Raw genomic sequence first — 26,559 nt, forward strand, 5'->3', positions numbered from 1 at the left:
CATGGCAAAGGTTTTTCCAAATGACGGGTGCTCTTTAGGCTACACTCTTTTATTAGATTGCTCCCACTCAAAAAGAAAATGGTTCTCATAGTGTCTGTGGTGGAGCCTGAGTGTGACGAGAGCTGTGATTTTGGTCCACGTGCAGTTAGATTATTTGATCGAACATGGCGAGGCGATGTAATCTTACCTGTGAAACCACTGTTTGGTCTTACCCATCATGCTGCAGCTCAGTTTCAGGGTGTTGGCAATCTTCTTAAAGCCTCCGACATCTTTTTGTAGAGCAACAATTCTTGTTTTCAGACCCTCAGAGAGTTCTTTGCCATGAGGTGCCATGTTGAACTTCCAGTGACCAGTTTTAGAGAGTGTGAGAGCGATAACATCAGATTTAAGTGGCCTGTTCCCCATTCACACCTGAAATCTTTAAATAATAACGAGTCACATGACACCTGGGAGGGAAAATGGCTAGTTGGGCCCAATTTGGACATTTTCACTTAGGCGTGCACTCACTTTTTTAGCCAAGGTTTAGACATTAATGGTTGTGTGTTGAGTTATTTTGAGGGGAAAAAACATTAGCCACTGTTATACAGGCTGTGGACCCACTACTTTACATTTTAGCAGAGGAAACAGAGCAGAAGATAGAAGAAAATATGTACAAAAATGTGAGGAGTGGACTCACTTATGGAGATACTGTATATATAATGTGAGGGGTGGACTCACTTATGGGAGATACTGTATATAATGTGAGGGGTGGACTCACTTATGGAGATACTGTATATATAATGTGAGGGGTGGACTCACTTATGGAGATACTGTATATATAATGTGAGGGGTGGAGTCACTTATGGGATATACTGTATATACTGTGAGGGGTGGACTCACTTATGGGGTATACTGTATATATAATGTGAGGGGTGGACTCACTTATGGGATATACTGTATATATATAATGTGAGGGGTGGACTCACTTATGGGATATACTGTATATATAATGTGAGGGGTGGACTCACTTATGGGATATACTGTATATAATGTGAGGGGTGGAGTCACTTATGGGAGATACTGTATATATAATGTGAGGGGTGGACTGACTTATGGGAGATACTGTATATATAATGTGAGGGGTGGACTCACTTATGGGAGATACTGTATATATAATGTGAGGGGTGGACTCACTTATGGGAGATACTGTATATAATGTGAGGGGTGGAGTCACTTATGGGGTATACTGTATATATAGTGTGAGGGGTGGACTCACTTATGGGAGATACTGTATATATAATGTGAGGGGTGGAGTCCCTTATGGGAGATACTGTATATATAATGTGAGAGGTGGAGTCCCTTATGGGAGATACTGTATATAATGTGAGGGGTGGAGTCACTTATGGGATATACTGTATATATAATGTGAGGGGTGGAGTCACTTATGGGGTATACTGTATATATAGTGTGAGGGGTGGACTCACTTATGGGAGATACTGTATATAATGTGAGGGGTGGACTCACTTATGGGAGATACTGTATATATAATGTGAGGGGTGGAGTCACTTATGGGATATACTGTATATATAGTGTGAGGGGTGGACTCACTTATGGGAGATACTGTATATAATGTGAGGGGTGGACTCTCTTATGGGAGATACTGTATATATAATGTGAGGGGTGGACTCACTTATGGGAGATACTGTATATATAATGTGAGGGGTGGAGTCCCTTATGGGAGATACTGTATATATAATGTGAGGGGTGGACTCTCTTATGGGAGATACTGTATATAATGTGAGGGGTGGACTCACTTATGGAGATACTGTATATATAATGTGAGGGGTGGACTCACTTATGGGAGATACTGTATATAATGTGAGGGGTGGACTCACTTATGGGATATACTGTATATATAATGTGAGGGGTGGACTCACTTATGGGATATACTGTATATATAATGTGAGGGGTGGAGTCCCTTATGGGAGATACTGTATATATAATGTGAGGGGTGGACTCTCTTATGGGAGATACTGTATATAATGTGAGGGGTGGACTCACTTATGGAGATACTGTATATAATGTGAGGGGTGGACTCACTTATGGGATATACTGTATATATAATGTGAGGGGTGGACTCACTTATGGGATATACTGTATATATAATGTGAGGGGTAGACTCTCTTATGGGATATACTGTATATATAATGTGAGGGGTGGACTCACTTATGGGATATACTGTATATATAATGTGAGGGGTGGACTCACTTATGGGATATACTGTATATATAATGTGAGGGGTGGAGTCACTTATGGGAGATACTGTATATATAATGTGAGGGGTGGACTCACTTATGGGAGATACTGTATATATAATGTGAGGGGTGGACTCACTTATGGGAGATACTGTATATAGTGTGAGGGGTGGACTCACTTATGGGAGATACTGTATATAATGTGAGGGGTGGACTCACTTATGGGAGATACTGTATATATAATGTGAGGGGTGGACTCACTTATGGGAGATACTGTATATAATGTGAGGGGTGGAGTCACTTATGGGATATACTGTATATATAATGTGAGGGGTGGACTCACTTATGGGATATACTGTATATATAATGTGAGGGGTGGACTCACTTATGGGATATACTGTATATATAATGTGAGGGGTGGAGTCCCTTATGGGAGATACTGTATATATAATGTGAGGGGTGGACTCTCTTATGGGAGATACTGTATATAATGTGAGGGGTGGACTCACTTATGGAGATACTGTATATAATGTGAGGGGTGGACTCACTTATGGGATATACTGTATATATAATGTGAGGGGTGGACTCACTTATGGGATATACTGTATATATAATGTGAGGGGTGGAGTCCCTTATGGGAGATACTGTATATATAATGTGAGGGGTGGACTCTCTTATGGGAGATACTGTATATAATGTGAGGGGTGGACTCACTTATGGAGATACTGTATATAATGTGAGGGGTGGACTCACTTATGGGATATACTGTATATATAATGTGAGGGGTGGACTCACTTATGGTATATACTGTATATATAATGTGAGGGGTAGACTCTCTTATGGGATATACTGTATATATAATGTGAGGGGTGGACTCACTTATGGGATATACTGTATATATAATGTGAGGGGTGGACTCACTTATGGGATATACTGTATATATAATGTGAGGGGTGGAGTCACTTATGGGAGATACTGTATATATAATGTGAGGGGTGGACTCACTTATGGGAGATACTGTATATATAATGTGAGGGGTGGACTCACTTATGGGAGATACTGTATATAATGTGAGGGGTGGACTCACTTATGGGATATACTGTATATATAATGTGAGGGGTGGACTCACTTATGGGATATACTGTATATATAATGTGAAGGGTGGACTCTCTTATGGGATATACTGTATATATAATGTGAGGGGTGGACTCACTTATGGGAGATACTGTATATATAATGTGAGGGGTGGAGTCACTTATGGGAGATACTGTATATATAATGTGAGGGGTGGACTCACTTATGGGAGATACTGTATATATAATGTGAGGGGTGGAGTCACTTATGGGATATACTGTATATATAATGTGAGGGGTGGACTCACTTATGGGAGATACTGTATATATAATGTGAGGGGTGGAGTCACTTATGGGATATACTGTATATATTATGTGAGGGGTGGACTCACTTATGGGAGATACTGTATATATAATGTGAGGGGTGGACTCACTTATGGGAGATACTGTATATATAATGTGAGGGGTGGACTGACTTATGGGAGATACTGTATATATAATGTGAGGGGTGGACTCACTTATGGGAGATACTGTATATATAATGTGAGGGGTGGAGTCACTTATGGGATATACTGTATATATAATGTGAGGGGTGGAATCACTTATGGGATATACTGTATTTATAATGTGAGGGGTGGACTCACTTATGGGAGATACTGTATATATAGTGTGAGGGGTGGACTCACTTATGGGAGATACTGTATATATAATGTGAGGGGTGGAGTCCCTTATGGGAGATACTGTATATATAATGTGAGAGGTGGAGTCCCTTATGGGAGATACTGTATATAATGTGAGGGGTGGACTGACTTATGGGAGATACTGTATATATAATGTGAGGGGTGGACTCACTTATGGGAGATACTGTATATAATGTGAGGAGTGGAATCACTTATGGGATATACTGTATATATAATGTGAGGGGTGGAGTCACTTATGGGATATACTGTATATATAATGTGAGGGGTGGAGTCACTTATGGGGTATACTGTATATATAGTGTGAGGGGTGGACTCACTTATGGGAGATACTGTATATATAATGTGAGGGGTGGAGTCCCTTATGGGAGATACTGTATATATAATGTGAGAGGTGGAGTCCCTTATGGGAGATACTGTATATAATGTGAGGGGTGGACTCACTTATGGGAGATACTGTATATATAATGTGAGGGGTGGAGTCCCTTATGGGAGATACTGTATATATAATGTGAGAGGTGGACTCACTTATAGGAGATACTGTATATATAATGTGAGGGGTGGAGTCACTTATGGGATATACTGTATATATAATGTGAGGGGTGGAGTCACTTATGGGGTATACTGTATATATAGTGTGAGGGGTGGACTCACTTATGGGAGATACTGTATATATAATGTGAGGGGTGGAGTCACTTATGGGATATACTGTATATATAATGTGAGGGGTGGAGTCACTTATGGGAGATACTGTATATATAATGTGAGGGGTGGACTCACTTATGGGAGATACTGTATATATAATGTGAGGGGTGGACTCACTTATGGGAGATACTGTATATAATGTGAGGGGTGGACTCACTTATGGGATATACTGTATATATAATGTGAGGGGTGGACTCACTTATGGGATATACTGTATATATAATGTGAAGGGTGGACTCTCTTATGGGATATACTGTATATATAATGTGAGGGGTGGACTCACTTATGGGAGATACTGTATATATAATGTGAGGGGTGGAGTCACTTATGGGAGATACTGTATATATAATGTGAGGGGTGGAGTCACTTATGGGATATACTGTATATATAATGTGAGGGGTGGACTCACTTATGGGAGATACTGTATATATAATGTGAGGGGTGGAGTCACTTATGGGATATACTGTATATATAGTGTGAGGGGTGGACTCACTTATGGGAGATACTGTATATAATGTGAGGGGTGGACTCACTTATGGGAGATACTGTATATATAATGTGAGGGGTGGACTTACTTATGGGATATACTGTACATATAATGTGAGGGGTGGACTCTCTTATGGGATATACTGTATATAATGTGAGGGGTGGACTCACTTATGGGAGATACTGTATATATAATGTGAGGGGTGGACTCACTTATGGGATATACTGTATATATAATGTGAGGGGTGGACTCACTTATGGGATATACTGTATATATAATGTGAGAGGTGGAGTCCCTTATGGGATATACTGTATATAATGTGAGGGGTGGACTCACTTATGGGAGATACTGTATATATAATGTGAGGGGTGGAGTCACTTATGGGATATACTGTATATATAATGTGAAGGGTGGAGTCACTTATAGGAGATACTGTATATATAATGTGAGGGGTGGACTCACTTATGGGATATACTGTATATAGTGTGAGGGGTGGAGTCACTTATGGGAGATACTGTATATATAATGTGAGAGGTGGACTCACTTATAGGAGATACTGTATATATAATGTGAGGGGTGGAGTCACTTATGGGAGATACTGTATATATAATGTGAGGGGTGGACTCACTTATGGGAGATACTGTATATAATGTGAGGGGTGGACTCACTTATGGGAGATACTGTATATATAATGTGAGGGGTGGAGTCACTTATGGGATATACTGTATATAATGTGAGGGGAGACTCACTTATGGGAGATACTGTATATAATGTGAGGGGTGGACTCACTTATGGGAGATACTGTATATATAATGTGAGGGGTGGAGTCCCTTATGGGAGATACTGTATATATAATGTGAGGGGTGGACTCTCTTATGGGAGATACTGTATATAATGTGAGGGGTGGACTCACTTATGGAGATACTGTATATAATGTGAGGGGTGGACTCACTTATGGGATATACTGTATATATAATGTGAGGGGTGGAGTCACTTATGGGAGATACTGTATATATAATGTGAGGGGTGGACTCACTTATGGGAGATACTGTATATATAATGTGAGGGGTAGACTCTCTTATGGGATATACTGTATATATAATGTGAGGGGTGGACTCACTTATGGGATATACTGTATATATAATGTGAGGGGTGGACTCACTTATGGGATATACTGTATATATAATGTGAGGGGTGGAGTCACTTATGGGAGATACTGTATATATAATGTGAGGGGTGGACTCACTTATGGGAGATACTGTATATATAATGTGAGGGGTGGACTCACTTATGGGAGATACTGTATATAATGTGAGGGGTGGACTCTCTTATGGGATATACTGTATATATAATGTGAGGGGTGGAGTCACTTATGGGATATACTGTATATATAATGTGAGGGCTGGAGTCACTTATGGGAGATACTGTATATATAATGTGAGGGGTGGACTCACTTATGGGATATACTGTATATATAATGTGAGGGGTGGAGTCACTTATGGGAGATACTGTATATATAATGTGAGGGGTGGACTCACTTATGGGATATACTGTATATATAATGTGAGGGGTGGAGTCACTTATGGGAGATACTGTATATATAATGTGAGGGGTGGAGTCACTTATGGGAGATACTGTATATATAATGTGAGGGGTGGAGTCACTTATGGGAGATACTGTATATATAATGTGAGGGGTGGAGTCACTTATGGGATATACTGTATATATATATAATGTGAGGGGTAGAGTCACTTATGGGATATACTGTATATATAATGTGAGGGGTGGAGTCACTTATGGGAGATACTGTATATATAATGTGAGGGGTGGACTCACTTATGGGAGATACTGTATATATAATGTGAGGGGTGGACTCACTTATGGGATATACTGTATATATAATGTGAGGGGTGGACTCACTTATGGGATACACTGTATATATAATGTGAGGGGTGGAGTCACTTATGGGATATACTGTATATATAATGTGAGGGGTGGACTCACTTATGGGAGATACTGTATATATAATGTGAGGGGTGGACTCACTTATGGGATATACTGTATATAATGTGAGGGGTGGACTCACTTATGGGATATACTGTATATATAATGTGAGGGGGTGGACTCACTTATGGGATATACTGTATATATAATGTGAGGGGTGGACTCACTTATGGGATATACTGTATATATAATGTGAGGAGTGGACTCACTTATGGGAGATACTGTATATATAATGTGAGGGGTGGAGTCACTTATGGGATATACTGTATATATAATGTGAGGGGTGGACTCACTTATGGGAGATACTGTATATATAATGTGAGGGGTGGACTAACTTATGGGATATACTGTATATAATGTGAGGGGTGGACTCACTTATGGGAGATACTGTATATATAATGTGAGGGGTGGACTCACTTATGGGATATACTGTATATATAATGTGAGGGGTGGACTCACTTATGGGATATACTGTATATATAATGTGAGGAGTGGACTCACTTATGGGATATACTGTATATAATGTGAGGGGTGGACTCTCTTATGGGATATACTGTATATATAATGTGAGGGGTGGACTCTCTTATGGGATATACTGTATATATAATGTGAGGGGTGGACTCTCTTATGGGAGATACTGTATATATAATGTGAGGGGTGGAGTCACTTATGGGATATACTGTATATATAATGTGAGGAGTGGACTCACTTATGGGATATACTGTATATATGATGTGAGGGGTGGAGTCACTTATGGGAGATACTGTATATATAATGTGAGGGGTGGACTCACTTATGGGAGATACTGTATATAATGTGAGGGGTGGAATCACTTATGGGATATACTGTATATATAATGTGAGGGGTGGACTCTCTTATGGGATATACTGTATATATAATGTGAGGGGTGGAGTCACTTATGGGATATACTGTATATATAATGTGAGGGGTGGACTCACTTATGGGATATACTGTATATATAATGTGAGGGGTGGACTCACTTATGGGAGATACTGTATATATAATGTGAGGGGTGGACTCACTTATGGGATATACTGTATATATAATGTGAGGGGTGGACTCACTTATGGGAGATACTGTATATATAATGTGAGGAGTGGACTCACTTATGGGAGATACTGTATATAATGTGAGGGGTGGACTCTCTTATGGGATATACTGTATATATAATGTGAGGGGTGGAGTCACTTATGGGATATACTGTATATATAATGTGAGGGGTGGAGTCACTTATGGGATATACTGTATATATAATGTGAGGGGTGGAGTCACTTATGGGATATACTGTATATATAATGTGAGGGGTGGAGTCACTTATGGGATATACTGTATATATAATGTGAGGGGTTGACTCACTTATGGGAGATACTGTATATATAATGTGAGGGGTGGAGTCACTTATGGGATATACTGTATATATAATGTGAGGGGTGGAGTCACTTATGGGAGATACTGTATATATAATGTGAGGGGTAGAGTCACTTATGGGATATACTGTATATATAATGTGAGGGGTGGACTCACTTATGGGATATACTGTATATATAATGTGAGGGGTGGAGTCACTTATGGGAGATACTGTATATATAATGTGAGGGGTGGAGTCACTTATGGGAGATACTGTATATATAATGTGAAGGGTGGACTCACTTATGGGATATACTGTATATATAATGTGAGGGGTGGACTCACTTATGGGATATACTGTATATATAATGTGAGGGGTGGACTCACTTATGGGAGATACTGTATATATAATGTGAGGGGTGGACTCACTTATGGGATATACTGTATATATAATGTGAGGGGTGGACTCACTTATGGGAAATACTGTATATATAATGTGAGGGGTGGAGTCACTTATGGGAGATACTGTATATATAATGTGAAGGGTGGACTCACTTATGGGATATACTGTATATATAATGTGAGGGGTGGACTCACTTATGGGAGATACTGTATATAATGTGAGGGGTGGACTCACTTATGGGATATACTGTATATAATGTGAGGGGTGGAGTCACTTATGGGGGATACTGTATATATAATGTGAGGGGTGGAGTCACTTATGGGATATACTGTATATATAATGTGAGGGGTGGACTCACTTATGGGAGATACTGTATATAATGTGAGGGGTGGAGTCACTTATGGGATATACTGTATATATAATGTGAGGGGTGGACTCACTTATGGGATATACTGTATATATAATGTGAGGGGTGGAGTCACTTATGGGAGATACTATATAAAATGTGAGGGGTGGACTCACTTATGGGAGATACTGTATATATAATGTGAGGGGTGGAGTCACTTATGGGAGATACTGTATATATAATGTGAGGGGTGGACTCACTTATGGGAGATACTGTATATATAATGTGAGGGGGGACTTACTTATCGGAGATACTGTATATATAATGTGAGGGGTGGACTCACTTATGGGATATACTGTATATATAATGTGAGGGGTGGACTCACTTATGGGAGATACTGTATATATAATGTGAGGGGTGGACTCACTTATGGGAGATACTATATAAAATGTGAGGGGTGGACTCACTTATGGGAGATACTGTATATATAATGTGAGGGGTGGAGTCACTTATGGGAGATACTGTATATATAATGTGAGGGGTGGACTCACTTATGGGAGATACTATATAAAATGTGAGGGGTGGAGTCACTTATGGGAGATACTGTATATAATGTGAGGGGTGGACTCACTTATGGGAGATACTGTATATAATGTCAGGGGTGGAGTCACTTATGGGATATACTGTATATATAATGTGAGGGGTGGACTCACTTATGGGAGATACTATATAAAATGTGAGGGGTGGACTCACTTATGGGATATACTATATATATAATGTGAGGGGTGGAGTCACTTATGGGATATACTATATATATAATGTGAGGCGTGGACTCTCTTATGGGATATACTGTATATATAATGTCAGGGGTGGAGTCACTTATGGGAGATACTGTATATATAATGTGAGGGGTGGACTCACTTATGGGAGATACTGTATATATAATGTGAGGGGTGGACTCACTTATGGGATATACTGTATATATAATGTGAGGGGTGGAGTCACTTATGGGAGATACTGTATATATAATGTGAGGGGTGGACTCACTTATGGGAGATACTGTATATAATGTGAGGGGTGGACTCACTTATGGGAGATACTGTATATAATGTGAGGGGTGGAGTCACTTATGGGATATACTATACAGATAGATAATGCATTTGGCCACCATACTGTATGAACGAGGCCTAATATGAATATAAGTTGGTAATAATATAAATAGAAGATGATAATATTGTGACTATATATGATGGCGTTCTTATCCATCTGAATAAATGACGATGATATCCTAATAACAATCCCCTTTTGTTTCCAGCACCTATCATGATGGAAAATGCACCACAATAAAGGACTGTGAGAACATAACAAGTACTCAGTGTTACTGCTTAGGAGTGCACTTCAGTGGAGAGAGTATCCTCCGTGTTTCTGTGTATCACCCCCAAAGGGAAGAGAAGAGCTCCAATATTATCCTGTTTAATCCAACCATAGACAGTGAGTACAACCATCCAAATGATCAGATCATATGCATAGTCCAGTGTTTCCCAACTAGAGTGCCTCCAGCTGTGGCTAAACTACAACTCCCAGCATGCCCGGACAGCCTTCGGCTGTCCGGGCATGCTGGGAGTTGTAGTTTGGCCACAGCTGGAGGCACCCTAGTTGGGAAACACTGGCATAGTCCTGTCTCAAGCATCTAATGGGAAAGTACAAAAGGATTAGGCAGAAAGATGGTGATGCTTGGCTTTGGTAAACCCACCGCTAAAGAAATTGCGGTGCATCAGGAAACTTGTAGGTCAGGGGTTCTCAACCAGGGTACGCGTACCCCTAGGGTTACACCAAGGGTTGTGTGTGGGTACGGCAATTTGGTGACAAACACCGGCAAATCATTGGCCAGTATTTGTCAGAGCGAGGATTGGTCGCCGCAGCAGCTCTCTATACTGCACCACGGCCGGAGCTGCGGCCACGTTACGTGAGCTGCAGTGGCTGCCAGGCCTGAAGTGTGACGTCCCTGACGTTGCGGGGAGGTGGCGGTACGGCGCAAAAGGACGTGACCTGTCGGTGCGGCCCACCGACTCCCACCGAACAGGATAGACCCAGGCCTGGTAAGCATGGTAAACTAAGTGTAACCCCGCAGTATGGGAGGGTGTTATGATATGTATCTCATATATTGGCCCAGGGGGATCGGAGGGGGAATATTGGCACAAGGGGATTAAGATGGAGGGGGGGGGGGGGGTAATGGCAAAAGGGGATTAAGATGGAGGGGGGGGGGGGATAAAAGGGGATAATGGCAAAAGGGGGATTAAGATGGAGGGGGGGAATGGCACAAAGGGGATTAAGATGGAGGGGGGGATAAAAGGGGATCAGAGGGAAAGGGGAATAATGGCACAAGGGGGATTAAGATGGAGGGGGGGATAATGGCAAAAGGGGATTAAGATGGAGGGGGGGGAATAAAAGGGGATAATGGCAAAAGGGGGATTAAAATGGAGGGGGGGATAATGGCACAAAGGGGATTAAGATGGAGGGGGGGATAAAAGGGGATCAGAGGGAAAGGGGAATAATGGCACCAGGGGGATTAAGATGGAGGGGGATAATGGCAAAAGGGGATTAAGATGGAGGGGGGGGGGGATAAAAGGGGATCAGAGGGAAAGGGGAATAATGGCACAAGGGGGATTAAGATGAAGGGGGATAAAAGGGGATCAGAGGGAAAGGGGAATAATGGCACAAGGGGGATTAAGATGAAGGGGGATAAAAGGGGATCAGAGGGAAAGGGGAATAATGGCACCAGGGGGATTAAGATGGAGGGGGGATAATGGCAAAAGGGGATTAAGATGGAGGGGGGGGGTAAAAGGGGATCAGAGGGAAAGGGAAATAATGGCACAAGGGGGATTAAGATGAGGGGGGATAAAAGGGGATCAGAGGGAAAGGGGAATAATGGCACAAGGGGGATTAAGATGGAGGGGGGGATAATGGCAAAAGGGGATTAAGATGGGGGGATAAAAGGGGATCAGAGGGAAAGGGGAATAATGGCACAAGGGGGATTAAGAGGGAGGGGGGATAATGGCAAAAGGGGATTAAGATGGAGGGGGGGGAATAAAAGGGGATCAGAGGGAAAGGGGAATAATGGCACAAGGGGGATTAAGAGGGAGGGGGCATAATGGCACAAGGGAATTAAGTATCGCATTAGAAAGGTAAGCACACGCTTATGACTTTTTGTCCGCAGGTACCACTCGCGTATAAATTCCGCGCGACGGGGTACCCGCGGACATACTTTCACCCTTTTGGAGTACAGTCGCAAAAAAGGTTTAGAACCACTGTTGTAGGTGACACTAAGTAAAGGTTCATGAAGAGAAAGAAGAAACATCGGCAACTCACCAGATTCAGCAAGAAGTATCTTCTTTATTGAAGCATACTCACATTGATCGGAAGAGGGTAGTGGGGGGACAGTGGTAGACGACCCAGCTCTGTTTCGCACGACTTACGTTCTTCCTCCGCGTTACCGCTTGTTTTGAACAGACACGAAGTAAAGGCTTGTGGTGATAACTGTAGTGGGTTGGTATGATGGGGGTAGTTGTGCTTGATATGCCTCATAGTTTATCAAAACTTGTGTAAAAGAAAAGTCACTCAGTTGTCCATAGCAACCACTCAATGAGCTGACCGGAGTGAAACGCGGACTCCGGTCGGCTCATTTTTGCCCCGTATGCGGTTTTCCCACCGGACCTAAAACCGGGGTCTTAACTGGGTATCATAATAGTATATAGCAACAGAATAAAGAGAACATGTCAGTTTAAAGTGCACTGCGTAAAAAACAAAGTCCCCCAAAATTAGCAAAATTGCAGTTTATTTTTTATTTCCCATATATATATATATATATATATATATATATATATATATATATATATAATTTTTTTTTTTTTTTTTTTTTTTTTTTTTTGCCATACATTTTATGGTAAAAGGAAAGGTGTCATTGCACAATACAATTGGTCCTGCAAAAAAGCAAGCCCTTATATGGCTTTGTAGATTGAAAAATAAGAGTTATGGCTCTGAAAAGGCAAGGAATTAAAAAAGAAAAAGCAAAAATTTTAATTGACCAAAACTGGCAGTGTACATAAGGGGTTTAACTGCTGCCAGACACCTTTGGTCCCTGAGAACAAATGTAGGGTGCAGTTGAAATCCAACAGGTCTGATCCTTTTCTTCCACGACGACATCTGTTGGGGGGAGAGGCCATAATAAATGATTGGCCAATTTTCTGAGGTTAGCAGTTTCGGCAAACAGAAGTCTAATAAGGGGGACCTTTAAAGGGGTACTCCGCCTCCAGACATCTTATCCCCTATCCAAAGGTTAGGGGATAAGATGTCTGATATCATGGGGGGTTGTGTGTGTATTACTGCAGCTTAGTCCTATTCACTTCAAAGGAGCCAAGCTGCAGTACCAGACACGACCTGTGGACCGGAGTGGTGCTGATTTTGCCAGCAACAACAATTTTTCTAATCCTACATATCCCCTTAATGCTCCCTGTTCAGCTGTTCATACCATTAGTTAACATGGTGGGAAAGTCTTATCTTATGCAAAAGAATTGGTAGACTTTATAAAAATACAGACATCTGTATAAGTTTTAATTTTTGTTTCTAACAGCAGTTTTGGGGCCTCCAAAAGATTTGATGATGCGAATTGTAGGCAATGAATTGGACATTAATGTGAGCACACCTGAAGGATTCAAAAATGATGAAATCCGTTGTTTGTGTGACCGGTGGACCACCCACCTGGAATATTGGACCAACTCATCACACAGTTCTGAGGTAAGGGTTATGTGTGTAAGGCTAGGTTCACATGGCCATTGTCTCCCGTCATTGCTGCTAAATGGACCATGCTAACAAACGGATGCAAACTGATGCAACCTGTTGCATCAGTTTTTATTATTGTCTGGCTACTTCCTGGTTCCTCACACTCCTTCTCTAATACAAAGCCTAATGATTTATATATCTAATGAGCACTAATACCAGCTCCCCCCTTCACATCACTGGTCTTGTCCTGTGCTGACAGGAGGGACAGCGTTCTTCTCTCTGTAATGTTTCTTCACAGCTTAAAAGAAAGAGCAGCTGATATGGAAAATGATAACTGTGTTGTGTGTGTGTCTATATTTATATATATATATATATATATATATATATATATATATAACATTATTTCATTAAGTTGCTTTATTATACTTTTAGAAACAGGTTGTTTCTTTTGTCGGACAAGAGTCACATCCTGGCTCTAAGGGTGATATTTGTCGATTCAATGAAAGGAAGGTATGTAGAAGAGGATAAAGGGCTAGCCGACTGCCTTAATGAAAACTTTCAGTTTTTACAGAAGAAAAGGAAGGAAAGGGACCTCCAATAGAGAGGAAAACTAAGGAATCGTTTGATGCATGTGTCTTTACAGAGGAAGAGGTTCTACGTTTGCTGTCTAAAGTGAAGACAAATACCGTATTTATCGGCGTATAACACGCACTTTTAAAACTTAAATTTAAGGCAAAAAGCCTGCCTGTGTGTTATACGCCGATAAATCTTCTGGTCACTGATTTAAAGCGGCCGCAGCAGCGTCTGCTTGTTAAGTATTAACAGCATGGCCGCGGCCACTTTAAATCAGTGACCAGCGACGTCTCCTCCCCGCACTGTCACTTGTTTTCTCCCGCACTATCCACAGGTACTGGTGTGGTGGATAGTGCAGGAGACGCTGATTAAAATGAGCCCTACCTTGCCCGGATCTGCCCTACCTTTTAATCAGCGTCTCCCGCACGCTCCACCATACCAGTACCTGTGGATAGTGCCAGAGAAAACAAGTGAGTTTTACTTTTACTTTTACTTCATTCCCCCTCCCTCCCCCTCCCTCATCATTCCCTCTTTCCTGCTTTTTTTAGTTTTGTTTATTTTCCTTACCTGTCTGCGCTTTGGCAGGTCAGGTCAGGCGGAGGGTCTTGCAGGCAGTGAAGCAGATGAGTTACGTCCTCTCCCGGCATCACTCAAGTCACTTTTCATTTCCTGTAGTCTCCGCCGAAAAGTGACGTGCCGCACAGAGAAGCCGGGAGAGGACGTAACTCATCTGCTTCACTGACCCCGCAAGACATCTGAAGCACAGACAAGTAAGGAAAGGGGAAGAGTGGTCTTCAACCTGCGGACCTCCAGTTGGCTGTCCGGGCATGCTGGGAGTTGTAGTTTTGCAACATCTGGAGGTCCGCAGGTTGAAGACCACTGGATGCCATAGGAGGAACATGATGGGGGGGATGATGAGACAGGGGGAAATGATGAGGGGGGGGAATGAGACAGTGGGAAATGACGAGGGGGAATGAGACGGGGAAATGAAGAGGGGGGGAATGAGACAGTGGGAAATGATGAGGGGGGGGATGAGACGGGGGAAATTATGAGGGGGGGAAATGATGGGGGGGATGAGACGGGGAAATGATGGGGGGATGATACAGGGGGATGAGACGGGGAAATGATGGGGGGATGAGACGGGGAAATGATGATGGGGGGATGAGACGGGGAAATTATGAGGGGGGGGATGAGACAGGGGGAAATGATGAGGGGGGGATGAGACGGGGGAAATTATGAGGGGGGGAAATGATGGGGGGGATGAGACGGGGAAATGATGGGGGTATGATACAGGGGGATGAGACGGGAAAATGATGGGGGGATGAGACGGGGAAATGATGATGGGGGGATGAGACGGGGAAATTATGAGGGGGGGGATGAGACAGGGGGAAATGATGAGGGGGGGGATGAGACGGGGGGAAATGATGGGGGGGATGAGACGGGGAAATGATGGGGGGGATGATACAGGGGGATGAGACAGGAAAATGATGGGGGGATGAGACGGGGAAATGATGATGGGGGGGATGAGACGGGGAAATTATGAGGGTGGGGATGAGACGGGGAAATGATGAGGGGGGGGATGAGACGGGGAAATGATGAGGGGGGAGAATGATGGGGGGATGAGACAGGGGGAAATGATGAGGGGGGGGGGAATGAGGGAGGATGATGAGACAGGGTGGGGGTAATGATGAGGGGGAATGATGGGGGACATGATGAGACTGGGTGGGGCGGATGATGAGGGGGAATGATGGAGGACATGATGAGACAGGGTGGGGGACGATGAGACAGGGTGGGGGGGATGATGGGGGGGGGAATGATGGGGGACATGATGAGACAGGGTGGGGGGATGATGAGACGGGGAAATGATGGTGGGGGAGGCACTAAAGGCTTAATGTCTGTATGGCTAGTGGTGGTCTATGACGAGGAAATGAAGAGACATGAGAGGGGTAAATGTGGCACAGGGACTGATAAAAGGGAAGGAATGATGTGGCACTGGAGGGGACAGGACCAAACTGAGGTGCAGAAGAAAACGAAGTTGGGGGGGATGATGTGGCATTTAGTCCAAGTCATTTATTTTACATTTTATCTTTTTTACTTAAATTTCCCTGTTAAAATGGGGGTGCGTGTTATACGCCGATAAATACGGTAAATCACAAGGGCCTGATGGGATACACCCAAAATTATTAAGAGAGATTAGTGGTGAGCTAGCAAAAGCGTTAACAGATTTGTTTAACCAGTCACTGGTAACAGGAGTCGTCCCGGAAGATTGGAAATTAGCGAATGTCGTGTCCATTCAAAAGAAAGGTAGTAGGGAGGAATCAAGCAACTATAGGCCAGTAAGTCTGACATCAATAGTGGGGAAATTAATGGAAACCCTACTAAAGGATAGGATTGTGGAACATCTAAAATCCCATGGATTGCAAGATGAAAAACAACATGGGTTTACTTCAGGGAGATCATGTCAAACAAATCTTATTGATTTTTTTGATTGTGTGACTAAAATAATAGATGGTGGAGGGGCAGTAGACATTGCATATCTAGATTTTAGTAAGGCTTTTGACACTGTGCCACAAAGAAGACTTATCAATAAACTGCAGTCATTGAGCTTGGACTCCCATATTGTTGAGTGGATTAGGCAGTGGCTGAGTGACAGACAACAGAGGGTTGTAGTCAATGGAGAATATTCAGAGCAAGGTCTTGTCACCAGTGGGGACCTCAGGCATCTGTACTGGGACCAATATTGTTTAATATCTTCATTAGTGATATTGCAGAAGGTCTCGATGGTAAGGTATGTCTTTTTGCTGATGACACAAAGATATGTAACAGGTTTGATGTTCCTGGAGGGATACGCCAAATGGAAAAGGATTTAGGAAAACTAGAAGAATGGTCAGAACTCTGGCAACTGAAATTTAATGTGGATAAGTGCAAGATAATGCACCTGGGGCGTAAAAACCCTCGAGCAGAATATAGAATATTTGACACAGTCCTGACCTCCGTATCTGAGGAGAGGGATTTAAGAGTAATTTCAGAAGACTTAAAGGTAGGAAGACAATGTAATAGAGCAGCAGGAAACGCTATCAGAATGCTTGGGTGTATAGGGAGAGGTATAAGCAGTAGAAAGAGAGAAGTGCTCATGCCGCTGTACAGAACACTGGTGAGACCTCCATTGGAGTATTGTGCGCAGTACTGGAGGCCGTATCTCCAGAAGGATATAGATACTCTAGACAGAGTTCAAAGAAGATACTAAACTAGTACATGGATTGCAGGATAAAACTTACCAGGAAAGGTTAAAGGACCTTAACATGTATAGAAGAAAGAAGAGACAGAGGGGATATGATAGAGACTTTATATACATAAAGGGAATCAACACGGAAAAGGCGGAGAACATATTTAAAAGAAGGAAAACTACCACAAGAGGACATAGTTTTAAATTAGAGGGGCAAAGGTTGCTGCAGTAATATCAGGAAGTATTACTTTACTGAGAGAGTAGTGGATGCATGGAATAGCCTTCCTGCAGAAGTGGTCGCTGCAAATACAGTGAAGGAGTTTAAACATGCATGGGATAAGCATAAGGCTATCCTTCATATAAGATAGGGACAGGGACTATTCATAGTATTCAGATTATTGGGCAGACTAGATGGGCCAAATGGTTCTTATCTGCCGACACATTCTATGTTTCTATGCTCATAATGTCCCTGCTAAACTTGCCAAAAAAACTGCTCCATGTTGGTCTTCACTTTCTTTAACCCTTTCAAGGCTGTAAATTTATTTTGTATTTTTTTATTTCCTCCTTGGTTCCAAAAGCCATGACTCTTTTTGCAGTCTTTTTCAATCACCTGTGCCATATGACGACTTGTGTTTTGCTTGACCAGTTTTACTTTGTATGGCACCTTTCATATATGTACAGCAAAATAAAAAAAATTATTTGTGGGGTAAAATAGAAAAAATCCCCCCAATTAAACAACACTTGGTAAATATTTTTTTAATGAGGTTAAACTAATATGCAATTTTTAATCTGTGGGCCACTGCAATTACAACGATAGCCTGTTTACACAGCTTTTGTTTTATTTTTACTACTTTCAAAAAAGTAAAAAATTGCTTAAAATCACCCTATTCTGACCCTTAGAACTTTCATGATTTATTTGTCTCCTAGACATATTGAACCAGATTTATCAAACTGTGTGAGAGGAAAAGTGGAGAGATTTTCCAACAGCAACCAATCACCGCTCAGCTTTCACTTTACCAGAGCCAGTTAGCTGAGCTGTGATTGGTTGCTGTGAGAAAATCATTCCACTTTTTTCTCTCACACAGTTTTATAAAGGGCCATTATCCCCTATCCAAAGGGGATCCCACCACAGTATGTATAGAATGCTAGGTTTCTGCGGCGGAGGTCGTGACATCACGCCATGCCCTCACGTGATGCCATGCCCTTTCCATTCATGTCTATTGGAGGACATAAATGGAGAGGGCATGGTGTGCAGTCATGAGGGGGTGTTGCATGACGTCACAACCATGGCCCTGAACCGAGCGTTCGGAACAAAAATTGCTGAATGCCGAGGTGGCGTGCAGGTGATCGCAGGGGTTCCCAGCAGCCGGACCACCACGATCAGACATCTCATCGCCCTATGCCTTTGCATAGGAGATAACATGTCTAGGATGGCTAGGAATCATTTTTTGCCCCATGATCTGTAGTTTTTCTTGGTACCATTTTAGATAGAATTTTTTGATGAATAACATTATATTTTATTAGTTCGGAATTTTCCACAAGCAGTGATACCAAATATGTTACTTTATTTTCTATTTTTTGAAAGAATTTTTTCTTGGAAAAATGGAAACAGTGGAATGATTTAGGGGGATTTTGTAGATGTTTAATTATTATTTTCACACTTTTAGAATTCTTTTACAATCAATCATTTGTTTATATAGGTCAATCCAGTCCCAAAGACTGTATTAGTAGAGTTAACACAGCGGGCATAGAGGCTAGAAATGAGCGAATTTACAGTAAATTCGATTCGTCACGAACTTCTCAGCTCGGCGGTTGCTGACTTTTCCTGCATAAATTATTTCAGCTTTCCGGTGCTCCAGTGGGCTGGAAAAGGTGGATACAGTCCTAGGAAAGAGTCTCCTAGGACTGTATCCACCTTTTCCAGCCCACGGGAGCACCTGAAAGCTGAACTAATTTATGCAGGAAAAGTCATCAACTGCCGAGCCGAGAAGTTCATGATGAATCGAATTTACTGTAAGTTTGCTCATCTCTGATAGAGGCCTAAAGAAGGCTTTCAGTTGCGATGTTAACCGATTAGCATCAAAGGACGGGACAGCCCCCTAAATGCAGATACCATTACCGGAATAAAGTGACCAGCAACATGCTGTTTTTTTGTTTTGTTTTTCTTTTCAAGAAATCAGCTATGGTTTTCTTATCCTGGATAACCCTTTAATTTACATGGGGCAAACGGAAAGGGGTTAATCTTGGATGTTGGTGGGGAGGGGTAAAGCAGTTACTCAGTTTTCCATCTATTTTCATAGTTCCCATCTAAGGAAAATTCTAAAAAAAAATATTGTGGGTGTGCTCTACCCCAGTATACGTTTTACCCTGCTACTATGATTATTGTCTGGCCACTCAACTGGTTGTGCACACTGGTGAATTTCTTGTGAGCCCATTAAAGGAGTACTCTAGCGCTTTTGTATATTATCCCATTGTGCTCGGACTGCAAAGAGTAAAAAAATTTATTTTAACTCCCCTTCCGTCACTTCCCTGTCGCCCCAATATAGCTCTTCTGTCCTCCAGTCCTGGTCTTTTTCCTGTTTCCAGACCGTCACACTGCGATCAATATATTGCCTGCCACAGCGATGTCCCAACTCGGCCCGGGGTTATGCTGAGCGCAGTGTCATGTGACAAGCCGAGGGAGCAGGGAGAAGGCTGGGTCCAGGCATGTAACATGACCCTGTACTCAGTGTATCACCGGCTGAGGCGGAACACCGCTGCGGTCGGCGATACGCCAATGGCAGTGTGACTATCTGTGCACACAGGAGGACCGGGACCGAAGACCGATATCAGCTCAACGGGGGAGGGGCAGATGGTAATTTGAAAAATTTTTTTTTTCAATTTTTGTTAAAAAAAAAAAACCTGATACAGTACTCCTTAAATAAACATCCACAGGGCAGGGAGAAAAGTAAATCCTCCTGACTATTCTTCCTTGGAAATGTTTATCAGTACTTCTTGTATGCCTTGGATGCAGCACACTTACAACTGAAAACCAATTTTCCTGGACCAGAAACTCTTAGTGCAGTTGTCGTTTCCCTCTTATTTATAGATTCTCATAATGTGCAATATTAATTGTACATGTGCCTGATACAGGACTGAAATCAGCAGATATGTGCATCTATTTGGCTGTAAGATTAGAAATTGCTGAACAAATATCTTACTGATGATCTTATGCTTTATTTTCTAGGATAAAGAGGAGCCATTTTTCAAGATAAAGTCTTTAGAACCCTCCACAACGTACTGTGCCAAAGCAAAGATGCAATGTGCGGGTAGTAATAGGAGCAGTCAGTACAGCGAGGTTTATTGCATCACGACAGGTGTGTAAAAAGACAAGTGGAGCGTATGTGTGATGAAGTCTATCTCCATTTTTCAGCATTCTTGCGCAATTTTGTGCATCTTTTTGAGCATGTGCACTGCCCGCTCCAAGAGGGCATGAAGGAGAGATGAATGAGGCTGGAAGGGGGTTCGGCCTAGCATGAACCTCCCAGGACGCAGATCCGCCTGGTCTTTGAGCCGAAGAATCTCAGCGGCAGCTGCTCAGACGGAAACTTCGATCCGATGCCACATTGAGAACATACAGCGAAAACTTTGTGGAATGTCCGCCCGGGAAGACAATCCACATATAGCTGGCACCAGTAGAAAATGCCAGCACTAGGACTGCTTGGAAATGTGCTTTCTCCATAGACAGCAATGCATTTGTGAGCGGATTCGGCCAAAAGAATTATAAAAAAGCGTATATTGACAATCCAAGAAAGCAGATGGATCCAGATCTCTGTGGAGAAACATGGCCTGGTCAGATGGATCCAGATCTCTGTGGAGAAACATGACCTGGTCAGATGGATCCAGATCTCTGTGGAGAAGCATGACCTGGTCAGATGGATCCAGATCTCTGTGGAGAAACATGGCCTGGTCAGATGGATCCAGATCTCTGTGGGGAAACATGGCCTGGTCAGATGGATCCAGTTCTCTGTGGAGAAACATGACCTGGCCAGATGGATCCAGATCTCTGTGGAGAAGCATGACCTGGTCAGATGGATCCAGATCTCTGTGGAGAAACATGGCCTGGTCAGATGGATCCAGATCTCTGTGGGGAAACATGGTCTGGGCAGATGGATCCAGATCTCTGTGGAGAAACATGGCCTGGTCAGATGGATCCAGATCTCTGTGGGGAAACATGGTCTGGGCAGATGGATCCAGATCTCTGTGGAGAAACATGGCCTGGGCAGATGGATCCAGATCTCTGTGGAGAAACATGGCCTGGGCAGATGGATCCAGATCTCTGTGGAGAAACATGGCCTGGTCAGATGGATCCAGATCTCTGTGGAGAAACATGGCCTGGTCAGATGGATCCAGATCTCTGTGGAGAAACATGGCCTGGTCAGATGGATCCAGATCTCTGTGGGGAAACATGGCCTGGTCAGATGGATCCAGATCTCTGTGGGGAAACATGGTCTGGGCAGATGGATCCAGATCTCTGTGGGGAAACATGGTCTGGGCAGATGGATCCAGATCTCTGTGGAGAAACATGGCCTGGTCAGATGGATCCAGATCTGTGGGGAAACATGGCCTGGTCAGATGGATCCAGATCTCTGTGGAGAAACATGGCCTTGTCAGATGGATCCAGATCTCTGTGGGGAAACATGGTCTGGGCAGATGGCTCCAGATCTCTATAGAGAAACATGGCCTGGTCAGATGGATCCAGATCTCTGTGGAGAAACATGGCCTGGTCAGATGGATCCAGATCTCTGTGGGGAAACATGGTCTGGGCAGATGGATCCAGATCTCTGTGGAGAAACATGGCCTGGTCAGATGGATCCAGATCTCTATAGAGAAACATGGCCTGGTCAGATGGATCCAGATCTCTGTGGAGAAACATGGCCTGGTCAGATGGATCCAGATCTCTGTGGGGAAACATGGCCTGGTCAGATGGATCCAGATCACTGTGGGGAAACATGGCCTGGTCAGATGGATCCAGATCTCTGTGGAGAAACATGGCCTGGTCAGATGGATCCAGATCTCTGTGGGGAAACATGGTCTGGGCAGATGGATCCAGATCTCTGTGGAGAAACATGGCCTGGTCAGATGGATCCAGATCTCTATAGAGAAACATGGCCTGGTCAGATGGATCCAGATCTCTGTGGAGAAACATGGCCTGGTCAGATGGATCCAGATCTCTATAGAGAAACATGGCCTGGTCAGATGGATCCAGATCTCTGTGGGGAAACATGGCCTGGTCAGATGGATCCAGATCACTGTGGGGAAACATGGCCTGGTCAGATGGATCCAGATCTCTGTGGAGAAACATGGCCTGGTCAGATGGATCCAGGTTTATGTGGAGAAACCTGGCCTGTACATACCTTTCCTCTGAGTGTATTTGTTTATCTGTATCTTACCTTTGGAGGGAAGTACTTTTTTTTTTTTTTGAGATTGTATTCTTTGCCATATTTACATTCCATGTATGCGGATGGGGCCGGGGACTGTGCTACCAATTTCTCTGTATTGCTGTCTCGGATTTGTTATGGGGGAAGTAGACGGGACATGGGAAGGAGGGGTTGTGTGGGAGGGTTGGGGAGGGGGTTGTGTGGGAGGGTTGGGGGGGGGGTTGTTTATTGTTTCTGTATGTTTTTTTGTTTTATGCTAAAAGAAAGTTCAATAAAAACTATCTGGTTTAAAAAAAAAATAAAATTTTTTAAAACATGGCCTGGTCACATGAACCCGGATCTCTGTGAAGAAACATGGCCTGGTCATATGGATCCAGGTCTATGTGGAGAAACATGGCCTGGTGGCACCATGCTGATGGCAGGGTCAGAATTTGGCACAAGCAGCATGAACCAATGCCCTTTCCTGTCAGGTGTGAACAGGTCAGGCTGGTGTAGGAAGCGTACTGGTGGGGGGAATGTTTTCTGGGCACATCTTGGCTCTTCCGATACCTGTGAATGGATGGTTAGACATTAGAACATATCTAGATATATGGGTATATCATATAGCCGCTTAAGTTTATCCCTCCATGGCTGCTGTTTGGGAGAAGGAGACTGTCAGCAGGACAGTGCACCATCTGAAAGGGTCATATAGTCATGGATTAGCTGCAGGAATAACTGAATGAAAGTAGGATAGCAAAGAGCACTATGCGAATCCAACAGTCCGTGTGTGCAATCCTAATAGGCTCTAGTAAGCATCAGTGGCCGGTGCTGGAGGTGCTGAGCTGCATAAAGACGACATATATAAACATCATAATGTAAAGAATATAGCAGAAGCTTGCACTCACCATCACTCGTGTTTTCTTCAGATGACGGGGGGCATTTCAGGATATTGCAGGGGCGCTCAGAGGCTAGCGACCGCTTTCGTACACAGCCGTGTACTTCTTCTGTCCGGAAGAAGTACACGGCTGTGTACGAAAGCGGTCGCTAGCATGGCACTTTCTTCCCTCTTTCCACAGTCCCCAGATCTTAATCCTATAGAGCAGTGGTGTCCAAACAGTGGCCCTCTAGATGTTGCAAAACTACAACTCCCAGTTGAGTTGTAGTTTTGTAACATCTGGAGGGCTGCACATTGGAGACCACCACTATAGAGCATTGCAGGGATGAGGTAGAATAGGCTGCTCAGGGCATATGAGGACCTCTGTCTAATGTGCGATCACTGCAAGAAGCCATTCTGTCCGCACTAATATTCCTTCGGAACAATAACCACACATAGAGGAATCTATGGCACAATGAAATGCTGCAGTTCTCGAAGCCAAAATAGATCCAACGTGCTACTAGATGGGGGGCTAATAAAGTGACTATTCGGTTTACAGATAGGTACGAGAGAGTGGTGGATACAAGATAGATATTACATACAGAAATAGGAGACAACATAGACTTGCTAAGCATTGTCTTCTTATTCAGCTAATATGTGTTTTTTTTTTTTTTTTTTCTATTTTAGATCCCAAGTCTTATTTGTTTGCATGGATAATTGGATTCGCCTTTTTGGGAATAGTTGTGATTTCTGTCGTTGTTTACATCTGCTTATTCCCCTTAAAACGTTACATAAAGCATAAATTCTTCCCACCCAGGAGACTGCCATCGTGCATTGAGAAGGTGAGAGAATAGATAATAAGGGAGAGCCAAAGTTTACAGCCCAGAACGGTAACCGCTATATACAAATGTATATACCGATCCTGACAGCATACTTACACAAGTCCTGCATCTTTATTAGCAGGACAAATGTTCTTTCCAATTGACTAACAAAAAAAGCAGAGATATTACCGACATACCCTGCAAAGTGAGACTCCTCCAAATACAGTGGGGCAAAAAAGTATTTAGTCAGCCACCAATTGTGCAAGTTCTCCCACTTAAAAAGATGAGAGGCCTGTAATTTTCATCAGGTATACCTCAACTATGAGAGACATAATGAGAAAAAAATCCATAAAATCACATTGCCTGATTTCTAAAGAATTTATTTGCAAACTATAGTGGAAAATAAGTATTTGGTCAATAACAAAAGTTAATCTCAATATTTTGTTATATAACCTTTGTTGGCAATAACAGAGATCAAATGTTTTTTGTAAGTCTTCACACACTGTTGCTGGTATTTTGGCCCATTCCTCCATGCAGATCTCCTCTAGAACAGTGATGTTTTGGGGCTGTCGCTGGGCAACACAGACTTTCAACTCCCTCCAAAGGTTTTCTATGGGGTTAAGATCTGGAGGAGGACCTTGAAATGCTTCTTACGAAGCCACTCCTTTGTTGCCCGGGTGGTGTTTTTGGGATCATTGTCATGCTGAAAGACCCAGCCACGTTTCATATTCAATGCCCTTGCTGATGGAAGGAGGTTTTCACTCAAAATCTCACGATACATGGCCTCATTCATTCTTTCCTTTACACGGATCAGTCGTCCTGATCCCTTTGCTGAAAAACAGCCCCAAAGCATGATGTTTCCACCCCCCATGCTTGACAGTAGGTATGGTGTTCTTTGGTTGCAACTCAGCATTCTTTCTCTTCCAAACATGACGAGTTGAGTTTTTACCAAAAATTTCTACTTTGGTTTCATCTGACCATATGACATTCTCCCAATCCTCTTCTGGATCATCCAAATGCTCTCTAGCAAAATGCAGACGGGCCCGGACATGTACTGGCTTAAGCAGGACAAGTCTGGTACTGCATGATTTGAGTCCCTGGCGGTGTAGTGTGTTACTGATGGTAGCCTTTGTTACATTGGTCCAAGCTCCCTGCAGGTCATTCACTAGGTCCCCCCCCCCCCCCCTCCCGTGTGGTTCTGGGATTTTTGCTCACCGTTCTTGTGATCATTTTGACACCACAGGGTGAGATCTTGCATGGAGCCCCAGATCGATGGAGATTATCAGTGGTCTTGTATATCTTCCATTTTCTAATAATTGCTCCCACAGTTGATTTCTTCACACCAAGCTGCTCGCCTATTGCAGATTCAGCTTTCCCAGCCTGGGGCTGGTTTACAATGTGTTTCTGGTGTCCTTCAACAGCTCTTTGGTCTTGGCCTTAGTGGAATTTGGAGTGTGACTGTTTGAGGTTGTGGACAGGTGTCTTTTGTACTTATAACAAGTTCATACAGGAGCCATTAATACAGGCAATGAGAGGAGGACAAAATAGACTCTTAAAGAAGTTGTTACA

The 26,559-nt window shown here is 43.1% G+C and overlaps 1 protein-coding gene across 2 annotated transcripts in view; it reads left to right on the plus strand.

The window, feature by feature from the left end:
- The window catches only part of LOC130357111 (interferon alpha/beta receptor 1-like), a 69,578-nt gene that overhangs the window by 35,569 nt on the left and 7,450 nt on the right, over positions 1–26,559 (plus strand). Inside the window, exons 5-8 of one of the 2 annotated variants that reach the window (XM_056559504.1) lie at positions 10,634–10,809; positions 13,949–14,112; positions 21,123–21,252; positions 24,857–25,011. In XM_056559504.1, the coding sequence (XP_056415479.1) occupies positions 10,634–10,809; positions 13,949–14,112; positions 21,123–21,252; positions 24,857–25,011 (625 nt within the window). The remainder of the gene's footprint in view (positions 1–10,633; positions 10,810–13,948; positions 14,113–21,122; positions 21,253–24,856; positions 25,012–26,559) is intronic. The other variant, XM_056559505.1, reaches the window with a different exon arrangement.

The sequence above is a fragment of the Hyla sarda genome, chromosome 2 (assembly GCF_029499605.1).
Source record: "Hyla sarda isolate aHylSar1 chromosome 2, aHylSar1.hap1, whole genome shotgun sequence".
Lineage (NCBI taxonomy): Eukaryota > Metazoa > Chordata > Amphibia > Anura > Hylidae > Hyla > Hyla sarda.